Below are 27,827 nucleotides of genomic sequence, written 5' to 3'. Positions count from 1 at the left end.
TTATACTTTTTTTTAATGTATTTGGTTCAAGAAATTGATTGATATTATCATACAAGCACCTACAGCGCACAGGTTGCTGTTTATTTTAAACATGAATACATAATACAAAGAGAACTGCTTACAAAAAGCACATAAAATCAAAACACATTGAAATTGCAAAACACATATAACCAAATCACAAAACAGTCATGTCATTTCTTACATTTCTTCACTAAGTTATTTTCAAAATTACGCACAATTTTCAAATTGAAACCTTACAAGTTTTACCCATTGTTTTACTTCAGGTGGTGCATCGTGTAAGAATGACACCCCCTGTCAGTAGGCTATGGTTTCTACCTCCATGAAACACAGACAGTAAGGATTCTATACATTCCATTATGTTTATTTGACCTCTAACCCAAATACATTGCAGTTTAATAAAATGCAGTGGCTATAAAAAATATGTTTTGGCTAGTTTTTCTCCATAAATAATTCAGTACATAGATAAATAGATATTCTGTATATGGATTCAAACTCTTCATATAAAGCTTGATTTAATAATACATGTGATTGTAAATGCAGAAATCATACGGTCTAGGGGATGACCCTGATGTCTGGTATAGACTGGGTGAAGGCTGCGTTCAGTTAGCCAGGTTAAACTAGACTGAACGCTGCACTCATTTGTTTGCGCTCACCAGCGTTCAGTCTGGTTTAATCAGGCTAGCGTTGAGTTGCGTGCTGGCTGACATGGACACGGCGGGAGCACCTATGGCCCCATAGCCCCTGCCCCCATACCCACTGTCAGGGCCAGTCTCTAGCTCACCTGGCAATCGTTCTTGCTGCAGGTAGCCTGATGCTCGATCTGCCACGTGCCCACTTCATAGGTGCAGTAGCAGATTGTACACTCATCAATCTTCACCTCGCGCCCAGCTGGGATCACTTGTGTGTCTGCATAACAGTTTGGCCCTGGCAAAAGAAGAATCAAGGTAACTGTTAAAGTGGTCTCAGACAATCTCAATGATCTTGTATACAGTCAATCCAAGAGCTGGTCTACTCTGAAAAATAGCTTAGTGGGATTGTGGATGGAGTGGATGTGCTGGCTAAAGCCATCAGCATGCTTTGGTTCGGCTGGCACCTAGCCAAACTCGGCTGGGCAAACCGAACAAGTGTGCTGCATACTCCCTTAAAATACCTTTGTTGAAAAATGAGAAAAAAAGCTTCAGTAGTACTGTTTGTCCATCTTGAGATCCCGTAGACAGTATACGCGTCCTCAAAATAGTAATAGATAACTCAATAAATATTTTATTAATTTTGACGTTTTTGCTGAGCAGATCTTAGTTGTGCAATTTTACATATAACTAAGCTGTTTGGTGCAGTATTTCTCAGGTGAAAAAGAAATTCATGAAAACAAGTTGTCTCTCGTTGAATGACACAAACACTTCATTGAAGAATCGCTACTGTTGCCGATTTTGGCTTGCTCACTGAAAAAATGTATGAACAACCAACAAAAAAAACTTACTGAAGACCAAAACGAACAAAAACGTCACCAAATGTCATCATAATACAGAGTACCAGTCAAAAGTTTGGACACACCTACTCATTCAAGGGTTTTTCTTTATTTTGACTATTTTATACATTGTAGAATAATATTGAAGACATCAAAACTATCGCTACTGTTTAACAATCACGCCAATACAAATCGGTAAGAACACTGGATAGTTGAGATGCCGACACCCAGCTGTGTTAGAATTCCACCCACTCCAACAACAGTCCCACTGAGCTGTTTTTCATGGTGCCGAACCCCTGAACAGGTGGTAAAAGGGAAGACATGCCCAAATTCATTACCCTTCATTGGATTGTCTCTCTGATGAAAAATAATGTTACTAATGCACATATGATCAAAACCATTTCAACATCATGTTTAAATCAGACATACAACTTTGTAAAACATCAGTATTCAATTAATAAATGCAGTTGCACTGAAATGTAAAATCTCGGTTCATCAATTTTTTGTTACATGTAACCTACATTATAACCTACTTAGCTCTGGTTCCCAGTGTGAAACGGTGGCCATTGTCTCAAGAAGCTCAATTTTTCTTCCACAACTGGCTAAAAATATATTCACATAAATCATCCCTTATCGTTCAAGCAGCATGGACCCAAATACCCATTCCTGGAGCTGCAGCCACAACATGACATACAGCTGCAGGCAATGGTTTCTCCTTAAAAAAAAAACATGAGCTCGAGCAACACTATTCTGGTATTAAGATGCTGCTCCCACTGATAAGTTGTGCGTCTTTCAGCTGAAGCAAAGGAATCTTCACTGGACAGAAGCACTGAGGAGAGGCCTGCCGGCGCATCAATCTATAGTGAACAGTTTGCTGGGGCTGTCAAAATGGGAGCACTCGCACATTTATAACTCTAGATGAAGACTGAAGAAACCCTCCCTGAATAACAACTCACCACATGTCCCGTCTTCTGTCGCAATTGAGTCATTAATAACATTAAGCAAAATATTTCCTCGAGGATAGTCTTATCAAAATGATTGAGACAAACTGGTAAATAATGTGTGACGTGTGATGCTCTAAAGAGGTATACCTCACCCCAATACAAACCAGGAGAAATGTTGCTATGGAGCCAAGACTTGAGCGACAGACAGACAGCCTGTCATCCATTTGTGGACAGAATGATTAGCATGACACTCAATCCTATTAATGTATGCACCCATTATGTGCCTCTCTGCTGTGCTTACTCACTGCTGTCCCCCTTTCTTTCTGCTTATCACACGAATGCCCATCTTTTAGTCGCCACGGCTTCATTAACACAACATCTCTCTTCTCTCTGACAGTAGAAAGTGTTTTGATTAAAATGGGCCTCAACAGAGCATTATCCACCGTTAATAACCTCAAGCATCAGACTATATCAGAAAACACAAATGGACAGTCCAAGATGTGATCGTGTAATAGGTACTGAAAACTGAGCAGGTGGGCTGAATGTGAAAGAAACAGCCATTAGCACCTGTGGCTCAACGCTACTGGTGGTAGACGAGAGATATAAATAAATCAGGGACACATCCTTATACTGTACACATCATTAATGCTCCACTTTACTGGCTCTGAGAGTTGAGGTAAGGGAAATAGCAGAATAGTGAGAAATCACTTCCCGTAATGTAGTTCTTTAGGAAGTATGCATTATGAATGCAGCAAAATGCCTTGGCTTTGTGAAAATGGTCATCGAAATTGTTTGGGTGTGAGAAGCCTTCAGAGCAGTGATTTTCTATGCTGTGAATCATTTACTTCCCAACATGTTGCAATAGAATGAGTGTGCCGTCTTGAATATATGCTGCCACATTATTCTGGAACAGTCAATGGTGTAAGACAGTGCCAGGTTTTACCTTCTGTGAAGCAGCACACCTTCTATGTTAGGTTTTAGTGTTTATCTAGTATTAGAGCATTTTCCATTCATGTTTATCTCACAAGCTGTCATTGTCTGTGTTTCCATGGCTTTCTTATCCCAATCCATTATATCATCAGACACAGTAAAACAAATAAGCTAAAGCAAAGGCGCCTGAAATAAACCTACAAAATATTTCCATCGTAATAGTCTTGCAAATAGTCTAATAGAGTCTGCGGGGAGCATTATTGAAATCAAAAGAGCAAAATGTTGCACAGTTGAACGGTTATGGACATCTGAGCTTTTGCATTTAATGAGTAGGAGTAATAGCATCGAGAATGGAAACCATTGCTTTCCTTCATAATCAAGGGTGGTCGAGAGCTGCTTCGAAAGTGGGAAATCAATGCAGTCTAATATCCCCACCACCATATATGTCTCCCACCCCTGCCATTTTGAAAGTGCTCTTAAATATATTTTCACAGCATCTCCAAACCTCTTCAATGAATATTTTTACCAATACCTCCCTCATTTTAAATGAGAGAGTTGCTGTTCCCCCTAGCGACCAGGCTTCTTCCTCTTGTGTTTTGCCGTTTTGAAAGGGTTTTGGCTACGGTTTCGACTGTTTATTACAACCTCCTCAGATGAGTGTCGACCCCAATGTCTGAGCCTTTGAGAGCACCACTTGTTTCCTTAAGTGTTGCCAAGGCAATGGTCTGCACGAGCAAAACTCGAGACGGAGGGGCTACCAGTACCACCACTGAGGCATTGAGGACAGAGGGATTTAGAGTCAGTAAAGTCAACTACTGGATTCTTGGAAGCAGCAGGAAACTTACAGAAGGGATGCTGAATTTCCTTAGCATACTTTGAATCCATTGTGTAGACAGGTATAATTGAATTTGTGCACAAAACATGTGCATGGAATCTTTAGAAGTATTGAGAAAGGTTGTTTTTGTCTTTCTTCCACAATTCAATTGACTGCACCTGTGCATGCATTCTGCCATCTGTATTTTACTTGTTATGTGAAACCAAATATGATGTGATGATTGTATCTTCATGATAGATTACCCTGGTTCAATGAGCAGGTAAAAACCTCATGTGAACCTGTTTGAATCTCACAAAGTTGCAATGCCACAGATGTTCTTTGATATTCATGAACAACTGCCTGGGTTGGATGCTAGCGATATCTCTCACTTTCATCTGTCCCCCTGGGTCTTCCTCAAGTGTCTCTGCGTACAGCGTGAACAACACACCTGAGACACGTTGCTCTCGCTGACGATCACAAATGATTTTGCATGCCTGAAAAGGACAAAATGATGTCTCTGCATAATAGATGAAGGTATCAAACTTCCCAACACGTAGGTTTTTTACAATGTTAATACAATGCCTACTATCATAATTCATTATAGTAATGTAATGTATGTGAAAATGAGATAAAAGAATGACAGCCTTACTGCTATGACTTGTTAATTGGCCAACTTCTATTTCTCAGATGTTCTTCTTAAAACATAATTTATATTGAAGTAAGGACATCTACTGTAATCTACTGACCCAAGTACAAGGTATTTTCCACAACTAGGCATTCTTTTTTTGTGAGTCTCCCATCCTGTCTGCGACATGATGGCCATTAGCAATGAGAGGTGCTTTGATGTCATACTTCAGATGCATGGAGCGCTCAGGAGGTTGCAACAGCTGTTTCCCCCTTAGACAACATCTGTATGTGAGCCTGGCACTCCTACGATACAGTGAAAAACTTAAGAGACTACCTGAGTCAAACTTATTGGAGAATGGGTAAGCTGTTTAAGTTTGGTAGATCTATAATCAACATTGAAGTGGACAGGGACATAAAGATCACTGTAAGCAAAACTCATAGCAAAAGTTGTGTTGTCTACCTACACGTTAACATACAAGGACACATAATGTAAGAAATGTGAATGAGGTGGCAAACCACTGGGCACACACTGTTTAACCAAAGTTGTTTCTCTCTCCTCCTTGTTCACTTGACTTTAAAGGAAATAATTGGTATAAGAATTAGGGTGGAAACTCCCTCTACCCAATTCCTCCACCAATCCAATGCTTTGAGCTCTGTGGGAAGTAGTGAATGAGTGTACACTTTAGAAGAAAGGAGATCATTATTGGGACGCACCACAGTTTTTTTTTTCATAGTCCCTTAAAGCAGCTGGTTGCGCAACATTAACAGAGACATATGAGAAAAAGGTTAACTTCTCAGCTTGATTCAGATATAAGTGGCCTTTACAAGGGCTGACAATTGCCCTCTTACAGACTCCAGAAAACGAGTAACATTTATTTTTGTTACAAGACCGTGTAAATGTAGCCTAGACTATGAAACACAATGAAACAATGAAGACACCTAAACCCATGTTGAGACCCATGTAAAAATCTACTGACCCAAGTACTTCTCAATGGTGTCACACCCTGATCTGTTTCACCTGTGTGCTTGTCTCCACCCCCTCCAGGTGTCGCCCATCTTCCCCATTATCCCTTGTGTATTTATACCTGTGTTCTCTGTTTGTCTGTTACCAGTTCGTTTTGTTCTTTTCATACCTACCAGCATTTTTCCCTGCTCTTGCCTGTTTTCCTGCTCCTGTTTCTAGTCCTCCCTGGGTTTTGACCGTTCTGCCTGCCCTGACCCTGAGACTGCCTGCCATTCTGGACCATTTATACCTTCTCTGGATTATTGACCCCTGCCTGCCTTAACCTGTTGATTGCCTGCCCCTGTTGTCAGGAATAAACTTTTGTTTCTTCAACGCTGTCTGCATCTGGGTCTTACCTCCAACGTGATAAATGGAGCCATGACAAAAGGTGTGTTATGTACAGTCAAGTACCACTTTACATTTTTACAGTGCTACTCTAAAACGGGGGGGAATTGAAATGTGGTAATCTTAATCTTATGGTAATAGAGGGACTTATGGTACCCGCAGTATTAGACTTAAAACGAATCATCCAGCGATCATATACTGTTTACCAGGGGGCAGGGCTACCGATGTTAAGGCTAATCTGAAGATGGTGCTGGCTAAAGCTAAAACTGGCGAGTATAGAGATATTGTTATCCACGTCGGCACCAACGATGTTAGGATGAAACAGTCAGAGGTCACCAAGCGCAACATAGCTTCAGCGTGTAAATCAGCTAGAAAGATGTGTCGGCATCGAGTAATTGTCTCTGGCCCCCTCCCAGTTAGGGGGAGTGACGAGCTCTACAGCAGAGTCTCACAACTCAATCGCTGATTGAAAACTGTTTTCTGCCCCTCCCAAAAGATAGAATTTGTAGATAATTGGCCCTCTTTCTGGGACTCACCCACAAACAGGACCAAGCCTGGCCTGTTGAGGAGTGACGGACTCCATCCTAGCTGGAGGGGTGCTCTCATCTTATCTACCGACATAGACAGGGCTCTAACTCCTCTAGCTCCACAATGAAATAGGGTGCAGGCCAGGCAGCAGGCTGTTAGCCAGCCTGCCAGCTTAGTGGAGTCTGCCACTAGCACAGTCAGTGTAGTCAGCTCAGCTATCCCCATTGAGACCATGTCTGTGCCTCGACCTAGGTTGGGCAAAACTAAACATGGCGGTGTTCGCCTTAGCAATCTCACTAGGATAAAGACCTCCTCCATTCCTGCCATTATTGAAAGAGATCGTGATACCTCACATCTCAAAATAGGGCTACTTAATGTTAGATCCCTCACTTCAAAGGCAGTTATAGTCAATGAACTAATCACTGATCATAATGATTGGCCTGACTGAAACATGGCTTAAGCCTGATGAATTTACTGTGTTAAATGAGACCTCACCTCCTGGTTACACTAGTGACCATATCCCCCGTGCATCCCGCAAAGGCGGAGGTGTTGCTAACATTTACGATAGCAAATTTCAATTTACAAAACAAAAATGACGTTTTCGTCTTTTGAGCTTCTAGTCATGAAATCTATGCAGCCTACTCAATCACTTTTTATAGCTACTGTTTACAGGCCTCCTGGGTCAAATACAGCGTTCTTCACTGAGTTCCCTGAATTCCTATCGGACCTTGTAGTCATTGCAGATAATGTTCAAATTTGGTGATTTTAATATTCACATGGAAAAGTCCACAGACCCACTCCAAAATGCTTTCGGAGCCATCATCGACTCAGTGGGTTTTGTCCAACATGTCTCTGGACCTACTCACTGTCACAGTCATACTCTGGACCTAGTTTTGTCCCATGGAATAAATGTTGTGGATCTTAATGTTTTTCCTTATAATCCTGCACATTTGCAATCGCAACAAATAATCTGCTCAGACCCCAACCAAGGAGCATCAAAATTCTCGTGCTATAAATTATAAATTCTCAGACAACACAAAGATTCCTTGATGCCATTCCAGACTCCCTCTGCCTACCCAAGGACGTCAGAGGACAAAAATCAGTTAACCACCTAACTGAGGAACTCAATTTAACCTTGCGCAATACTCTAGATGCAGTTGCACCCCTAAAAACTAAAAACATTTGTCATAAGAAACTAGCTCCCTGGTATACAGAAAATACCCGAGCTCTGAAGCAAGCTTCCAGAAAATTGGAACGGAAATGGCGCCACACCAAACTGGAAGTCTTCCGACTAGCTTAGAAAGACAGTACCGTGCAGTATCGAAGAGCCCTCACTGCTGCTCGATCATCCTATTTTTCCAACTTAATTGAGGAAAATAAGAACAATCCGAAATGTATTTTTGATACTGTCGCAAAGCTAACTAAAAAGCAGCATTCCCCAAGTGAGGATGGCTTTCACTTCAGCAGTAATAAATCAAATCAAATCAAATCAAATTGTATTTGTCACATACACATGGTTAGCAGATGTTAATGCGAGTGTAGCGAAATGCTTGTGCTTCTAGTTCCGACAATGCAGTAATAACCAACAAGTAATCTAACCTAACAATTCCACAACAACTACCTTATACACACAAGTGTAAAGGGATAAAGAATATGTACATAAAGATATATGAATGAGTGATGGTACAGAATGGCATAGGCAAGATGCAGTAGATGGTATAGTGTACAGTCTATACATATGAGATGAGTAATGTAGGGTATGTAAACATAAAGTGGCATAGTTTAAAGTGGCTAGTGATACATGTATTACATAAAGATGGCAAGATGCAGTAGATGATATAGAGTACAGTATATACATATACATATGAGATGAGTAATGTAGGATATGTAAACATTATATTAAGTGGCATTGTTTAAAGTGGCTAGTGATACATTTTTACATAATTTCCATCAATTCCCATTATTAAAGTGGCTGGAGTTGAGTCAGTATGTTGGCAGCGGCCACTAAATGTTAGTGGTGGCTGTTTAACAGTCTGATGGCCTTGAGATAGAAGCTGTTTTTCAGTCTCTCGGTCCCCGCTTTGATGCACCTGTACTGACCTCGCCTTCTGGATGATAGCGGGGTGAACAGGCAGTGGCTCGGGTGGTTGTTGTCCTTGATGATCTTTATGGCCTTCCTGTGACATCGGGTGGTGTAGGTGTCCTGGAGGGCAGGTAGTTTGCCCCCGGTGATGCGTTGTGCAGACCTCACTACCCTCTGGAGAGCCTTACGGTTGTGGGCGGAGCAGTTGCCGTACCAGGCGGTGATACAGCCCGACAGGATGCTCTCGATTGTGCATCTGTAGAAGTTTGTGAGTGCTTTTGGTGACAAGCTGAATTTCTTCAGCCTCCTGAGGTTGAAGAGGCGCTGCTGCGCCTTCTTCACAACGCTGTCTGTGTGGGTGGACCAATTCAGTTTGTCCGTGATGTGTACACCGAGGAACTTAAAACTTTCCACCTTCTCCACTACTGTCCCGTCGATGTGGATAGGGGGGTGCTCCCTCTGCTGTTTCCTGAAGTCCACAATCATCTCCTTTGTTTTGTTGACGTTGAGTGTGAGGTTATTTTCCTGACGCCACACTCCGAGGGCCCTCACCTCCTCCCTGTAGGCCGTCTCGTCGTTGTTGGTAATCAAGCCTACCACTGTAGTGTCGTCCGCAAACTTGATGATTGAGTTGGAGGCGTGCATGGCCACGCAGTCGTGGGTGAACAGGGAGTACAGGAGAGGGCTCAGAACGCACCCTTGTGGGGCCCCAGTGTTGAGGATCAGCGGGGTGGAGATGTTGTTACCTACCCTCACCACCTGGGGGCGGCCCGTCAGGAAGTCCAGGACCCAGTTGCACAGGGCGGGGTCGAGACCCAGGGTCTCGAGCTTGATGACGAGTTTGGAGGGTACTATGGTGTTAAATGCTGAGCTGTAGTCGATGAACAGCATTCTCACATAGGTATTCCTCTTGTCCAGATGGGTTAGGGCAGTGTGCAGTGTGGTTGCGATTGCGTCGTCTGTGGACCTATTGGGTCGGTAAGCAAATTGGAGTGGGTCTAGGGTGTCAGGTAGGGTGGAGGTGATATGGTCCTTGACTAGTCTCTCAAAGCACTTCATGATGACGGAAGTGAGTGCTACGGGGCGGTAGTCGTTTAGCTCAGTTACCTTAGCTTTCTTGGGAACAGGAACAATGGTGGCCCTCTTGAAGCATGTGGGAACAGCAGACTGGGATAAGGATTGATTGAATATGTCCTTAAACACACCAGCCAGCTGGTCTGCGCATGCTCTGAGGACGCGGCTGGGAATGCCGTCTGGGCCTGCAGCCTTGCGAGGGTTAACACGTTTAAATGTTTTACTCACCTCGGCTGCAGTGAAGGAGAGCCCACAGGTTTTGGTAGCGGGCCGTGTCAATGGCACTGTATTGTCCTCAAAGCGAGCAAAAAAGTTATTTAGTCTGTCTGGGAGCAAGACATCCTGGTCCGCGACGGGGCTGGTTTTCTTTTTGTAATCCGTGATTGACTGTAGACCCTGCCACATACCTCTTGTGTCTGAGCTGTTGAATTGCGACTCTACTTTGTCTCTATACTGGGACTTAGCTTGTTTGATTGCCTTGCGGAGGGAATAGCTACACTGTTTGTATTCGGTCATGTTTCCGGTCACCTTGCCCTGGTTAAAAGCAGTGGTTCGCGCTTTCAGTTTCACGCGAATGCTGCCATCAATCCACGGTTTCTGGTTTGGGAATGAATTCATGAACTTCTTTGAGGAAAAGATCATGATCATTAGAAAGCAAATTACGGACTCCTCTTTAAATCTGCGTATTCCTCCAAAGCTCAGTTGTCCTGAGTCTGGCACAACTGGCACAACTCTGCCAGGTCCTAGGATCAAGAGAGACACTCAAGTGTTTCAGTACTATATCTCTTGACACAATGATGAAAATAATCATGGCCTCTAAACCTTCAAGCTGCATACTGGACCCTATTCCAACTAAACTACTGAAAGAGCTGCTTCCTGTGCTTGGCCCTCCTATGTTGAACATAATAAACGGCTCTCTATCCACCGGATGTGTACCAAACTCACTAAAAGTGGCAGTAATAAAGCCTCTCTTGAAAAAGCCAAACCTTGACCCAGAAAATATAAAAAACTATCGGCCTATATCGAATCATCCATTCCTCTCAAAAATTTTTGAAAAAGCTGTTGCGCAGCGACTCACTGCCTTCCTGAAGACAAACAATGTATACGAAATGCTTCAGTCTGGTTTTAGACCCCATCATAGCACTGAGACTGCACTTGTGGTAAATTACCTTTTAATGGCGTCAGACCGAGGCTCTGCATCTGTCCTCGTGCTCTTAGACCTTAGTGCTGCCTTTGATACCATCGATCACCACATTCTTTTGGAGAGATTGGAAACCCAAATTGGTCTACACGGACAAGTTCTGGCCTGGTTTAGGTCTTATCTGTCGGAAAGATATCAGGGTTGTCTGTGAATGGTTTGTCCTCTGACAAATCAACTGTAAATGTTGGTGTTCCGCAAGGTTCCGTTTTAGGACCACTATTGTTTTCAATATATATTTTACCTCTTGGGGATGTCATTCGAAAACATAATGTTAACTTTCACTGCTATGCGGATGACACACAGCTGTACATTTCAATGAAACACGGTGATGCCCCAAAATTGCCCTCGCTAGAAGCCTGTGTTTCAGACATAAGGAAGTGGATGGCTGCAAACTTTCTACTTTTAAACTCGGACAAAACAGAGATACTTGTTCTAGGTCCCAAGAAACAAAGAGATCTTCTGTTGAATCTGACAATCTTGATGGTTGTAAAGTCATCTCAAATAAAACTGTGAAGAACCTCGGCGTTACTCTGGACCCTGATCTCTCTTTTGACGAACATATCAAGACTGTTTCAAGGACAGCTTTTTTCCATCTACGTAACATTGCAAAAATCAAACTTTCTGTCCAAAAATGATGCAGAAAAATTAATCCATGTTTTTGTTACTTCTTGGTCAGACTACTGCAAATGCTCTACTTTCCGGCTACCCAGATAAAGCACTAAATAAAATTCAGTTAGTGCTAAATACGGCTGCTAGAATCCTGACAAGAACCAAAAAATGTGATCATATTACTCCAGTGCTAGCCTCCCTACACTGGCTTCCTGTTAAGGTAAGGGCTGATTTCAAGGTTTTACTGCTAACCTACAAAGCATTACATGGGCTTGCTCCTACCTATCTTTCCGATTTGGTCCTGCCGTACATACCTACACGTACGCTACGGTCACAAGACGCAGGCCTCCTAATTGTTCCTAGAATTTCTAAGCAAACAGCTGGAGGCAGGGCTTTCTCCTATAGAGCTCCATTTTTATGGAATGGTCTGCCTACCCATGTGAGAGACGCAGACTCGGTCTCAAGCTTTAAGTCTTTACTGAAGACTCATCTCTTCAGTGGGTTATATGATTGAGTGTAGTCTGGCCCAGGAGTGTGAAGGTGAACGGAAAGGCTCTGGAGCAACGAACCGCCCTTGCTGTCTCTGCCTGGCCGGTTCCCCTCTCTCCACTGGGATTCTCTGCCTCTAACCCTATTACAGGGGCTGAGTCACTGGCTTACTGGTGCTCTTTCATGCCGTCCCTAGGAGGGGTGTGTCACTTGAGTGGGTTGAGTCACTGATGTGATCTTCCTGTCTGGGTTGGCGCCCCCCCTTGGGTTGTGCCGTGGCGGAGATCTTTGTGGGCTATACTCGGCCTTGTCTCAGGATGGTAAGTTGGTGGTTGAAGATATCCCTCTAGTGGTGTGGGGGCTGTGCTTTGGCAAAGTGGGTGGGGTTATATCCTTCCTGTTTGGCCCTGTCCGGGGGTATCATCGGATGGGGCCACAGTGTCTCCTGACCCCTCCTGTCTCAGCCTCCAGTATTTATGCTGCAGTAGTTTATGTGTCGGGGGGCCAGGGTCAGTTTGTTATATCTGGAGTACTTCTCCTGTCTTATTCGGTGTCCTGTGTGAATTTAAGTATGCTCTCTCTAATTCTTTCTCTCTTTCTTTCTCTCTCTCAGAGGACCTGAGCCCTAGGACCATGCCTCAGGACTACCTGGCATGATGACTCCTTGCTGTCCCCAGTCCACCTGGCCGTGCTGCTGCTCCAGTTTCAACTGTTCTGCCTGCGGCTATGGAACCCTGCCCTGTTCACCGGACGTGCTACCTGTCCCAGACCTGCTGTTTTCAACTCTCTAGAGACCGCAGGAGCGGTAGAGATACTCTTAATGATCGGCTATGAAAAGCCAACTGACGTTTACTCCTGAGGTGCTGACTTGCTGCACCCTCGACAACTACTGTGATTATTATTATTTGACCATGCTGGTCATTTATGAACATTTGAACATCTTGGCCATGTTCTGTTATAATCTCCACCGGCACAGCCAGAAGAGGACAGTCCACCCCTCATAGCCTGGTTCCTCTCTAGGTTTCTTCCTAGGTTTTGGCCTTTCTAGGGAGTTTTTCCTAGCCACCGTGCTTCTACACCTGCATTGCTTGCTGTTTGGGGTTTTAGGCTGGGTTTCTGTACAGCACTTTGAGATATCAGCTGATGTAAGAAGGGCTATATAAATACATTTGATTTGATTTGATTGAAGCTGGCCTTGATTCATTTTAAAACCACAACACTACAAAGCTCTTATTGCCTGAATGAGCGCATAGATATGTTTGGATCTTTGATATACATGGACACCACATACAGTATGCCATATATCTCCTAGTGCAGGTATTCCTAAACATCTCTAGAGAAAGAGAGAGCACTACTGCTGAAGAGACAAGATGCACATGTATGCAAAAATAGCTATTGAAAAAATATCACTCTCAATTAAATGTATTTAAGAAAACAATACAGTACTGATATTAAATGGTGGTATTTCACAAGTGAAGATGACAAAGGTATTACTTTCTGTTGGTATCAGTTTTTGTGTGTTTGCAGCAATAGATATTTAATTTCATGTTGATTGCATTTCCCTTGTTTGTGGTACAGCATCGCTTTAGGAGGCCGAGATATGTTCGAGATACATATCACCAGTCATCATTATTTTTGCTGAACGAGGCAACGTTGCTGACATTGCCATGTTGCGTTAGAGTCACGCCATGAAAAACAAGGGGACACAATCTAGGACATGCTGTCTAAAACCATCTGAAACAACTTCAGATAATCCACAGTGAGCCAGAGAAGCACTCCTATAAAACAGTGCAATGCTTTCAAATCAAAAGGTTCTCACCCTAACCCAGGATTCCCAAACCTTGATTCGCCTTTTATTCACACCAGCATATTGTGGCAACTTACCAGGAGCATCTGTTCACATTAGAAACAAATAGGTCTGGGTAATAAAGAGGCATTCCCACTATCATATGAATTAATAGCACTGCAACAAACTATGGTAAGGCATGATTTTTCTGGGCAATCATGTATGATTTCGCAAAGACACACACTCAAATTCAAATGGTAAATGAAATGGCTCAGTGCTGCATGTGTGCATGCTGTGTGTTCCGTATTACGGTAACGTAAGTGTTTTGAGACAAGCATGATCACTCACCGGTCTTACAGATGGGGCAGCACTGATCAGGCTCATACTCTGGATCCACACACTCTGTTTGAGGGCATGCTGACACAGAGCACAACACCTCTCCACTCCCCTCACAGCGACACTTCTCACACGGAGACACCTGGGGGCAGAGGGAGAAAGACTATTTGTACATCTCTTTCATGTAAGCACTCACTCGCTCACAGACACACTCACACACACACCAGACACACACACACATGTCCGACCCGCTAGCCAACACAATGACATTGAACATCGAAGATTCAGCCACAAAGCTTAGAACACAGGAAGTTCCGATCTTACAGAACTTCATTGGAAATAAATACTTCATTTGAAGGAGAGGAGAAATGAACTTCAGTGCGCAATCAACCGAAAATGGGGAAATCAATGTGCTGATTGTGTGCTCAGTGGGTAACAGAAGCTTCCAAGTGTATTGCTTTGTGAACAAGAGAGAACAGTTTGTTTGTTTAATGGAGCTTTCCATTTCTGAAAGTATTGGAGAAAAACAGGTCCGAAAGACTGTCTGATGCAGCTTCTGTCGACACTACGCCTTCAACCAGGTCACCCCTCTCGACTGGAGATGTTACCGCTGTAGGTTTTAGTCTGAAGGCACCCGTGGCCATGTGAGCCTTTCCTTTTAATCAGAGACCATAGGTTAATCCTAACAGCATGGATCAAGTTGATTGCAGAGCGTCTCGAGCTTTGGCCTGGCACTCCACTGTGAAAAACGGCAAGAGAGACGCCACTTACTGTACCACCGCAGAACACAGCAATCAACCAGAAGGCTCTGCCCGTTGCTTTGTTTCAAATCCCATAGGCAGGCATCCACAGAGGATAGTGCTATTTACTCTAGTGGAAGTCAGTATCTCTCTCTCTTTCTCTTTTCTTTCTCTGATCTCTGTCTGTCTCTCTCTCCCCGCAGACTTCTCCCAGGAGAGTAACAAGCTGTGCCTCTCAATACAGAGCTGCTTGTATCACTCTGCGTTAGCAGAAATAAATCCCATATTAGACCTAACCTCTTGGTGTGACCCTCCAGTGCTAGCACAAAGGGACGCATTATACAGCCACATATAATACATTTTTGATCAAATATAGAATAGAAAGCTGATGGTATAGTAAATCAAGAGATAAGACCTTTTGAGGTCTCCTGAGCTTGGCTTAAAATAGATAACTCCACAAAAACTAGCGAGTGTATCAAGATAAGAATATCAAAGGGGGAAAAAACACTCTTAAGCTTAAACAGTACTATTCAATTCAGCAGAGCCAAGTAAAATTCAAGCTTTGTGTGAATCAAATAAATGCAGACTTTTAAATGTGCTTGGCTGCTTTTTTGCCTGCTGCACTGGTATAGCGCTCACGATGAACCCAGCATACAACTGGCAGGCTATCAACAGTTTCCCTGATGAAGGTCTACTGACTGAAACGTTCGTAACAAGATACATTCAATATCTGGCGCATGTAGATCGCCAGTGTTCTGGAGCTTCTTTTCAATTCAGAGGTTGATCTCGTGAAGCACAGCCTGTCGAATAAACCCTTTTTAAGACACTGAACTGAAACCGCACTGTGGAATATGCTGCCTAAGGATTGGTGTGTCAACATCACATGGGTTGTATTCATGTAGCCAAACGTTTCGCAATGGATAACAAACACAAACGTTTCTCATTGGACACGTTGAGGCAATCCCTTCCCTTTTTTGGCTTGTTGGCTTTTTTTGGGTTCCTAGAGAATACGACCCTGTAAATCTTTAAAGACCTCATTTCCAGACTCACCTTAAACTCTTGTAGCGTTGTGTAGACTTTTCCCCTGAACTCACAGTAGTTCTTCTTCTCCTTGCACTCTGGACAGCACTGGCTGGTGTCCACCCGGACGCAGCGAGGGTGAACTTTGGGACATTCAGGCTTGGCACACAGGGGTCCCTCATCCGTGCAGAGGCAAGGGCACGTGGAGGGCCCCGGAGTAAATTTCTCCCCGATGGCGAACACAAAGCCACTCTCATCAATGCAGCCCTTCCCCCTGTAATCTGGATATGCGTACTCGTCGATAGCGTCAAGAGAGAGGTTTGTTTCACTTGTGGGGCCCTCGTCTACCCGACTCAGGCCCCCCTCTTGCTCTTCCCACAACTCCTGTGATGCCTTCCCACCCTTGGATCCACCACGTTTCTGGGAGCTGGAGTTCGTCCTGGATCTGTTGACAGACGTTCTATTGCTGACCCCTCTGTTGGCCTCCAGGCCCATGAAGCTGATCTCCTTCAGCTGTTGTTGGGTGCTGTAACTGAGCGCCCCCTCCGAGGCCTGCTGCTTGTCATACTTGTCCTCTCTGGCCTGGGTCAGGACGCGCTCAAAGCGTTCCCGGCTCACCAACAAGTCTGCCACGGGATTACACTGAGTACTGGTCATGAGAAACCACATAACAAACAGGACTTCCGCTGTCATGGCAACAGAGTGCAGCATCTCTCCCCACCACCTGCAAGGTGGGATGACACCTTGGCTTCACATAACACACTTCACATCTCCGGTGTGAGCCAGTCCATCTGGAAAAAGAGAATGAAACCAGAATTAATTATTTGACAGGATTGTCACATTTAGTATAGACATTGATATTGTCTCCTAGCCTGGTCCAAAATCAGTTGGATAGATGCGGTGATGAGGTCAATGGAACGCAGACCGTGGGGGATAGAAGAAGGATGCCAGATGACGCACGTTTCAATAAATCTGATCTAACAAAGTGAATATTCTTCAAATCCATCATGATGGATGTATTATGACAGGCCCACAGTGTGGTTACTAAAGTCCGATTTGGATATACAGGGTATTTGGCAGATTTCGCAGTATAACATTTAGAAGTTGTCCCTTTTCAGGTATAGAAGAAGTGACTGCTAAACGCTAACTCCCATTCGTATAAGCTGGTAGCATAGCTCGCATACAGAAATTAGAGGTGGTAGTCAAAGTCGTTTTTAACTGTAATGCAGTTTATTGGTGACGATGACATGAACATGTATTGGAGTTGACATCCATACAGCATTATACTCTGATGTTTACCTTAACATAGTGTGAAATACACATATAAATAATAGACTAAAGCTGTGTTCGAATACTCATACTAACCATACTAACCGTACTATTTGTGACGTCAATTAAGTATATAGTATGCTTATTGGTCACAGTATGGATATAGTTAATATGCCAAAAGTTCCCAGATGTCGCACTAAATTCTCCAATATATAAAGTATACATGCAGAGGACACTATTTCTGTACTTTAGGGCCCATAATGCAATTCTTCAGGAAATGGGCGTGGCTTCACATCGTTTTCAGATTTGAAGAAAATGGCGAAAAATATACAGCCGAAGTACGAGAGCAGATACAAATGAATTGCTTTAACCTATTATGACAAATGTTAAGAAAATGTTGATCAATGTAATAAAGTAATGACTTTTCAAATAAGTTACCTTACACATTCTGTTGGCTGACAATTTGTTAGCTACGCTGTCCTTACGAACCACATACGGTATGTTAGCTAGCTACCTAACGTTAGTTGGCTACTTATACATCAAACTTGCCAGTATATTAACTACAGGCTATCTAACTAACTACTCAAAGTATATTAAAATGAACTACTAGTATATAGTATGTAGTATATATTCACTAAATATGTAGTATACGGTATGTTAGTATGGGTATTCGAACCAAGCTTAAATGTAGGCTAATTTTGCAGGGGGGCAATAAGAAGATTCAGGATCTTTCCCCCACGCGTATACATGGCATTTACATTGTTTTGGTCGAGTTCCATCGACCTCTTTATGCATCTAGAACCAACTCCTCCGGTCGTTGTCATAGCCAAACATAGCAGATGGCTATACAGCATAAACAGATATGACTAATTGTCTCCATGTTAGCCCCAATAATGGTAAGAATTCAGATTTGTTTTATTGCAATGTCTGATCCTATCAAAGAAACACCTCACATGACAAAGAGAACCCCTATTTCCTTGGACTGTATTGATTTGGCCTGTGTCAGGAAATCAATAGGTTTTCTTCCATTAACGCTTCCTTGCATCAAATACATCCAGCAGAGATAGACTGAGGAGAAAATGGCAAAAAAAAAATAACTTGAATCTAACACTCTCACTCCCAACTCAGAACAAAGGAAAAATAATCAATAGATACCAGTTCAAATAAATCTGAGAACTGTATACAGGGAGAAATTGATTATCTTCAGGAAGAATGAATTTACTGTAGCTTGAAGAAATTACCAGACCAACTTAGATCAGTGAACAGTGTTATACAGAACAATGAAATGAAGTGTGTCTTTATACAGTATATTCTATAACTTTGGCTCCTGTTTTGTGCAGTGGTCTCAAACTCCAGGCAGGGCCACCAAACTGCGACTTACGGATCTGATGTACCCCGCTGGCCAGGAGTTTGAGACCACTAATGTAAAGGGAATAAAAATGAAGCCTTTGGATTCATTACTTATATTTGTCAAACAAACAATGCAGTAATCATAATCTACCAAGTTCAGTAATCAAACAATGGTTGAGTCATGACAGTGTTCGGTTGTCATAACAGACACCAACTGTCATGACTATTTGCTGTTTTACATTTTCTATGACATTATCATGACACCACCACCCTAGGTAAGTACAGTGCCTTCACAAAGTATTCATGCCCTTTTACTTATTATTTTGTTATGTTACAGCCTGAATTCAAAATGGATTCAATATTTTAAAAATTCACTAATCTACACATAATATCCCATAATGACAAAGTGAAATAATCTATTCAGAAATGTTTGCTAATTTATTGAATATATTATTTACATAAATATTCACACTCCTGAGTCAATACTTTGTAGAAGCACCTTTGGCAGCGATTACAGCTGTGAGTCTTTCTGGGTAAGACTCTAAGAGCTTTCCACACCTGGACTGTGCAACATTTGCCCATTATTATTTTCTAAATTCTTCAAGCCCTATAAATTGGTAGTTGATCATTGCTAGACAACCATTTACAGGTCTTGCCATAGATTTTCAAATAGATTGAAGTCAAAACTGTAACTCAGCCACTCAGGAAGATTCACTATCTTCTCGGTAAGCAACTCCAGTGTAGATTTGGCCTTTTGTTTTAGGTTATTGTCCTGCTGAAAGGTGATATCATCTCCCAGTGTCTGGTGGAAATCAGACTGAACCAAGTTTTTCTCTAGGATTTTGCCTGTGCTTAGCACCATTACATTTATTTTTTATCCTCAAATACTCCCCAGTACGTAACAATTACAAGCATACTCATAACATGATGCAGCCACCACTAAGCTTGAAAATATGGAGTGCTACTCATTAATGTGTTGTATTGGATTTGCCCCAAACATAACACTTTGTATTCAGGACAAAAAGTGAATTGCTTTGCCACATTTTTTGCAGTATTACTTTAATGCCTGTCGTGGAAAATTGCAAGATTATATTATAATGCTTGTATTGCATTATAATGGTTGTTTTTTTCGACAGAATAGAATATTCTGTTAACTATTGTGTGTGTGTGTTCTACTGAGGATGGGCCTCTATGAGATAACACTGACAGAGGAGATTTACGATGTCTTTGGGTGATAAAACCTAAAGAGCATTCCAGAGAACATGAGCTAATGGTTCTGTTCTATACCGTACCAGGGAGAGACGGTTCCTGTTTGGAGTAGGAGGGCCCGACACTGGTTTTTACAGTGAAAACTGTTGACACAGCAGTAACTGTCTGATATGTTTTATAGATATCTTTCATACAAATCTTCACCTTTGTGAACTGTTCCTAAGATCTGTGGCTCGTCATGTAGGTTGTATCTTGGCTATAAAAGATCTTTGTACTTTTCTGTTGGTACTTTTCAATGGTTCATAAGAGATAGCGCATCATTGAAAGTCAAAAAGGCTATTGCAAAGCTCTTATTATTAAAGATGTAGTTTAAGTATAACTCTGACTGGTGTGTGAAGTTTGTAACTCTCCTCATTTGGTAAAGCAGAAATATGCCACCACATGCCTTGTCGCAAACAGGATGCATGTTTCTGAATATTTTTTATTCTGTACAGGTGTCCTTCTTTTCACTCTGTCAGTTAGGTTAGTATTGTGGAGCAACTAAAATGTTGTTGATCCATCCTCAGTTTTCTCCTATCACAGCCATTTAACTCTGCAACTGTTTAAAACTCACCATTGGCCTCATGGTGAAATTTCCGAGTGGTTTCTTACTGAGTTAGGAAGGATGTCTGTATCTTTGTAGTGACTGGGTGTATTGATACACCATCTAACGTGTAATTAATAACTTCACCATGCTCAAATGGATATTCAATGTCTGTTTTTTTTCATTTGTACCCATCTACCAATATGTGCCCTTTGCAAGGCATTGGAACACCATGGTCTTTGTAGTTGAATCTGTGTTTGTAATTCACTGCTCGACTGAGGGACCTAACAGATAATTATATATGTGGGGTAAAGAGAGGAAGTAGTCCTTCAAAAATCATGTTAATCAATATTATTGCACACAGAGTGAGTCCACGCAACTTATTAAGCAATTTCTTACTCCTGAATGTATTTAGCCTTGCCATAACAAAGGGGTTGAATACTTATTGACTTTAAACATTTCAGCATTTCCTTTTTTAATTCATTTGTAAACATTTTCACAAACATAATTCCACTTTGACATTATGGGGTATTGGGGAAAAAGTCAAGGCGAGTGAGTACTTCCAGCTTGTGCGAGATGGAACAGCCCATAGACACAGGAGCCAATCTCCTGTTTCTACAGTATTCAAGCACACCTCCTAGACAGGACGTTAGTCTATCACAGGTCCTTACCGCCATCGGGTCCCATTTTTATAGTCCTTGGTATGACTCACCCAGGGATCTAACTCCCAACCTTCCAATATCAGGGTGGACACTCTATCCACAATGCCACAGAGTTGGTCCTAGGTAAGTAGGACGGACGTCAATTACTGCATTGAGTTGATGAGGTCATGTCGATGACACCCCGTATGCAATGTCTTGTGACAGAGACGAAGAAACGTTTTGTTTCATTACTAATCAATCTATTTGATTCACCGAACTATCATAATATGCTATTTATTTTTTGAGATGTAATGCCTTCCTGTGTTTTGTTTCGACACTGCAGTGGAATGCAGTGGTCCCGTGTGGCTCAGTTGGTAGAGCATGGCGCTTGCAACGCCAGGGTTGTGGGTTCATTCCCCACGGGGGGACCAGGATGAATATGTATGAACTTTCCAATTTGTAAGTCGCTCTGGATAAGAGCGTCTGCTAAATGACTTAAATGTAAATGTAAATGGAATGGATGTGTCTATCTTTGTGTAAAAAGGTGAGATTTCACTGTATTGACTTTGACCTAACAATGAGCCGTAGACATGTAGCGGGACCCATTTAAAAAGAGTCCATGCAGTATTGATTAAAATGTCAACTCCACTGGCACTGAATTAGCTTTCAACAGAGTAGCTGCAACTACCGTTTCCTAATTAGGATTCTCATGAAAGAATAGAAGCTGTATAAATACTTTAAGCTTTCCCTGAGCAAGTCAGTCTTTTAAAAAATGCTGTATGGTAATATAAAGGGAACAAAAAAACATATGTTATCAGTAACAACATAAAAAATGTAATTTCTTAGGATATACCACACTAATAAATGGATGGGCCTGTCCTGGCACCTCAGGGAAGTATATATTGAGATAAGGGCTGTGGTGAATTCAAATTCAATTCCAAACATAAATTGAAAGTCACTTCATGTGTAGGCTCAACACCACAGCCCTAGACATCCAGCCTGGGGACGAGGTTACTTCAAAATCTGCATTTAAAACAATGATAATTTTGCAATGCCCGAAAACTATTCCAATCTATTCACAGAACATACTTGAATTGAAAATGAGTGGTGTGGTATGCTAGTGGCGTTTGGTATTTGTGAGGTGATTCTGTTCTGTTAAATTGTTGTGTATGAGCCAAGAGGCAAAATCCAAGAAGCAAGGCTGAGACTGGGCTCTGAGAGGTGGCAGAACAGGGTGCATACCGATAGTGCCGCAGCAGACAGAGCCAGTGGTTCATTAGTGAAAGAACATAATTTGGCTCTATTTGCCGTAACCTAAAAGCTGCTAGTGCCTGGCTGTGACAGTCCCACTGCTAATGCTGTTGCCTGCTAGCTGTCCTCTTTCCCTCCTACTAGACTCTGCATTGTCCTCAGGCTAACCATCAACCATCATCTTCTTGGTTCATAGTGGCTCTAGTCAGCTGTATGTTCATCTTTCTTTTTCTCTTATTGCCTTTTATCTGCTAGTGCATGTGGAAGTATATTGCATATGTGGAAATAATCCCAATGATTATCTAACAGTGGTAATTAGTTATTTCTGTATAACACAGTACAACAATAGTGGTTGTATGAGCGCAGAATGAATGGTTTATTGATCCCTGTCTGGCTGACAGAAGACTTTCAATGTTTCCAGTGACATTTAAAGGTGTACTGCTCTACTGGTTTAGAATGAATGAACAGGTTTTGTGTTTTGAGGAGAGCAGGTTTAGGCTAGTCGTTACTGTTGACATAGTTGTAATTCAGTCGAGGTTCAGTCGAGGTTGTCTTCACATCTCAAAATGCCTATCTGACTGAACAATGCAATGTCTGACTGAACAATGCAATGTCTCAGCAACATTTAATCGGGGGCTTGGCAAAATTTCATCTGGCTATGCTATTTAAGAGTGTGAAACTGCCAGGTTCAATAACATTTAACGAGACACTGAAATTGTGACATATGTTATATTATAGTCTTATTCATCAAGGAAGGTTACATCAAAACTTAACGAGACTACCGGTCAAAAGTTTTAGAACACCTACTCATTCAAGGGTTTTTCTTTATTTTTACTATTTTCTACATTGTAGAATAATAGCGAAGACATCAAATCTATGAAATAACACATATGGAATCATGTAGTAACCAAAAAAGTGTTAAACAAATCAACATTTATTTTATAGTTGAGATTCTTCAAATAGCCACCCTTTGCCTTGATGAAAGCTTTGCACAGTCTTGGCATTCTCTCAACCAGCTTCATGAGGTAGTCACCTGGAATGCATTTCAATTAACAGATGTGCCTTCTTAAAAGTTCATTTGTGGAATTTCTTTCCTTCTTAATGCGTTTGAGCCAGTCAGTTGTGTTGTGACAAGGTAGTGGGGATGGTATACAGAAGATAGCCCTATTTGATAAAAGACCAAGTCCATATTATGGAAAGAACAGCTGAAATAAGCAAAAAAGAAACGACAGTCCATCGTTACTTTAACACATGAAGGTCAGTCAATACTGAACATTTCAAGAACTTTGAAAGTTTCTTCAAGAGCAGTCGCAAAAACCATCAAGCGCTATGATGAAACTGGCTCTCATGAGGACCGCCACGGGAATGGGAGACCCAGAGTTACCTCTGCTGCAGAGGATAAATTCATTAGAGTTACCAGCCTCAGAAATTACAGCCCAAATAAATGCTTCACAGAGTTCAAGTAACAGACACATCTCAACATCAACTGTCCAGAGGAGACTGTGTGAATCAGGCCTTCATGGTCGAATTGCTGCAAAGAAGCCATTACTAAAGGACACCAATAATAAGAAGAGACTTGCTTGGGCCAAAAAACAAGAGCAATGGACATTAGACCAGTGGAAATTTGCCATTTGGTCTGGAGTCCAAATTGGAGATTTTTGGTTCCAACCGCCATGTCTTTGTGAGACCCGGTGTGGGTGAACGGATGATCTCCGCATGTATATTTCCCACCGTAAAGCATGGAGGAGGAGGCGTTATGGTGTGGGGGTGCTTTGCTGGTGACACTGTCTCTGATTTATTTAGAATTCAAGGCACACTTTAACCAGCATGGCTACCACAGCATTCTGCAGCAATATGCCATCCCATCTAGTTTGGGCTTAGCGGGACTATCATTTGTTTTCAACAGGACAATGACCCAACACACCTTCAGGCTGTGTAAGGGCTATTTTACCAAGGAGAGGGATGGAGTGCTGCATCAGTTGACCTGGCCTCCACAATTCCCCGACCTCAACCAAATTAAGATGGTTTGGGATGAGTTGGACCACAGAGTGAAGGAAAAGCAGCCAACACGTGCTCAGCATATGTAGGATCTCCTTCAAGACTGTTGGAAAAGCATTCCAGGTGAAGCTGGTTGAGAGAATGCCAAGAGTGTTCAAAGCTGTCATCAAGGCAAAGGGTGGTTATTTGAAGAATTTCAAATATAAAACATATTTTGATTTGTTTAACACTTGGGTTTTTTTACATGATTCCATATGTGTTATTTCATAGTTTTTATGTCTTCATTATTATTCTACAATGTAGAAAATAGTAAAAATAAAGAAAAACCCTTGAATGAGTAGGTGTTCTATAACTTCTGACCGATGGTGTCTAATAAAATGCCAGTTTTACATTGAGTGAAGACTGTATAGTTGTTGCTTATAGACTAATGTATAATATTTTAATTGGACTGGTTTGGCAAGGGCTGGCCAATACAAATGATTTAGATTTAAAGGACAACTGCTCAAATGAGCACTTTTGTAGACCTGATCTTTCTCATCCTTCCTTCCTTCTTTGTTGAGAGCCTAGGGTTGTTCCATGGCTGATTGCTCTAATGCTCTTGTGGGTCCAACACATCTATGAAGGGTCAATCTCTTATCCTTGAGTGGAGTTCTCACTTCATGCCAAAATCTTCTGGGGGAAATCAGCGAATAATGACCACAATCGTTTATTCATGATTATTATCTCTACGCTATGCTGTTCAGCCTCCTTTGTTAGGGAGAGTCTGCTAAATGATCAAATGTAGTCTTATGCAAATGACAAATTGTAGTGGGGTCTGCCCTTACCTCCGAGGTTGGATATCACCAGCAGTTTATAACAGACCATAGCAGAGTAAGCTGGGAAGAGAATATCTGGCTGAAGCATTTCCTATTTTATGGCTCCTTACACAGTCATGTACAACAACACATTTGATGTACAACAACACATTTGCACCAATGGTTGTGATACAATTTATATTTTTGTGATACAACAGAGAGCTTGACTGCAACAAAAAAATATATATGTATATATATCCACAATGCTTGTGAATTTATTTTTGTGCAGAAAAACTGTCAACTGTATCACAGTCCTATCAGTTGTACAATTTGAGCGTGTACAGGGCCATTGACTCAGCAACTGTGTGCTAGAGGTCACCTATCACATCAGCAATGAAACCCCATTCACAGGACTAATCTCAAGACCAGTTCAACTTCCACACTGGGCTTACACTGGTTGAATCAACGTTGTTTCCAGACGTCGCACCAATGTGGAATAGACTTTGAATCGATGTCTATGCCCAGTGGGCCATCATGTAGTCGACAACCAAAACCCCCCAATTAAAGCTAAGCTGCAGTTAAAGGGAAAGGCAGCGTTCTCTTAAGGCTTATACTAAACTCTATTACAACTATAACACAGACACACAATTTTTCAGAACGGATTGTTTGAGAGATATTTACTAAGCACACTGACCTATCAGTTGTTAATGAGCATATGAGGTTTCTATGGTTCATACCTTTCAATATGACTTGATGACAAATGATGCATGTGATAGGAGAATACAATGTTTTATATTGTAATTGCTTATTTCAAGAAGTGCATTTGCAGTATGATCAAATAGATTGTGCTTAGTCTTAACACCCCCACCTCAACATGTTTATTCAGTTTCCAGCACCTGTTACAGCGCTATAGCCTCGGCTATTAAATGCACTTCAGAGATTGCCAGATATCTCAAAAAAAGGAGCCACGATTGTTATTTCGCAGCGAATTCACATTGTTGTCCAATTCAACATATAATAAAACCTTCCATTATTCTGATTATAGCGGCATACACAGTTAGTTTATTCGATTGGTCGTCAGATTAGAGCGCAACAGCCTTTGAATGGTTTTATTATGTTATTACTACCTCACCGGTGTCCAATCTGTCCAGATATGCATGCACATTTAATGTGCATTTACTACCTTTAAATCCATTCTGTATACTATAGATGTCAGAGGCGTGATGCTGTGAATCATCAGATATTTACGCAACTATCTCCTATTGAACAAAGTCAATTGGTGTGAATGAAGCCACATTATTTCATATTGGATTCATTGGTGGGGTATACACCTGCATAAATTGCGAACCAATTGAAAGTGGCAGATAATATAAATGCGTGTTACCTGTAAGCTTCTGCGTGTGTCCTTTATCCGTTGGCTGACGGTTGGGTTGAGGTAGAAGTCGAAGCTTTTTTATTGCAAGCTATAAGCTGCCCACGGTAACAACATATCACTATAGAGGCAGAGAAACGGTCGTATATAAGCCTACAACAAACCAATAATACAAATACTATTGCAAACACTGGTCTTGTAGCTTAGTTCCCAATAAGGATGCTTGATTGTCTAGATGTGTCTTGCACAACTTACGGTCTTCCTTTCTAAGTACAGTATAACAGCTGCTCTGTCGTTCGTTCGATACACTGTGAGACGAGTGTGGCGCCAATGCTCTCCCTGATCTACATTGGCACTTTTTTGGTATGGGTGACCAAAAAAACATTAGGGTCCTTACGTCACATAGTCATGGGGTCAATGAAATAGGAGCGTGGACTTGACCACTAGAAGGGCTATGTATGGCTTCTTTATGGAGAATTAAACAAATAAAGCATGAGTGGACTCTGAAGACCCTCGGGTTAACTAACCAACCAAGATATTGTTTTTAGTAGGTTATCCTGTTCTTTGAGGGTCCTTCATGTAATGTTTCACCACAGTCATTTCATTTGGCTGATATGAGAAAAGCATTGTGAACTGAGACTGTGCCCAGACAGATCAAAGCCCAGGTCAAAGAACACCACACACACACACACACACCCCTCATAAACTTTAGGACCCCATACCTTTTAACCACAATAAAAAATAATATAATTCATAACACTTTTTAGTACCATAATTAAGCTATTTGGTCAATGTCTTACTCGATGCTCACTCTCGGAAAATCTAGGAAATTATCAGAGTATGGCAATTTGCATATATGTCACAGAGTAACACTGCAGAGTGATTAAGCTCTTCAAATCTTTTTCATTCCCAACACTGTGGGTACTACATTAATATAATTGATTATTTAGAGTCATTCCATGCCCCTTTACTTTCCCCTGTGACAGGGCCAGAAGGGAAATCATTACTATAGCATTAAACAAACGTCTGTGAACTCCTAACTGCCCAGGGCACACAGCCCAGCACCACTGTTGGCTGTTGCTGCAGTTACACTTCACCTAAGGTTGAAATGTCTTTACTTACTGTCATTACATTTCCATTCCCTAACTATTGATTATATCCAACAGCATTTTAGACTTGAACGGAGTAATCCACTATTTAGAAATGTAAGTCCATGGTATGTATTTCTTGGGTTCTTAGGGGGTTGGATTGTGAGCACAGGGAAATGATGAATCTTTCAAGTTATACAAAAATAAGGTTTAATACAGTGCCTTCAGAAAGTATTTATACCCCTTGACTTATTCTA

General features: G+C 41.8%; 1 protein-coding gene across 1 annotated transcript; it reads right to left on the bottom strand.

Annotated features, from left to right (window-relative positions):
* Window positions 1–26,813, bottom strand: LOC120017532 (brorin-like). The gene is made up of 4 exons (XM_038960354.1): window positions 26,495–26,813; window positions 16,046–16,806; window positions 14,268–14,397; window positions 1–945 (listed from the first exon to the last, which is right to left on the bottom strand). Exons 2-4 carry the CDS (start codon window positions 16,724–16,726, stop codon window positions 794–796), a joined length of 963 nt encoding a protein of 320 aa, XP_038816282.1. The 5' UTR covers window positions 16,727–16,806; window positions 26,495–26,813; the 3' UTR covers window positions 1–793.
* Window positions 26,814–27,827: the final 1,014 nt, after the last annotated feature.

This window comes from Salvelinus namaycush, chromosome 22 (assembly GCF_016432855.1).
Source record: "Salvelinus namaycush isolate Seneca chromosome 22, SaNama_1.0, whole genome shotgun sequence".
Lineage (NCBI taxonomy): Eukaryota > Metazoa > Chordata > Actinopteri > Salmoniformes > Salmonidae > Salvelinus > Salvelinus namaycush.
Note: the sequence above shows the minus strand (reverse complement) of the source record. Positions and strands in the feature narration are given on the sequence as shown.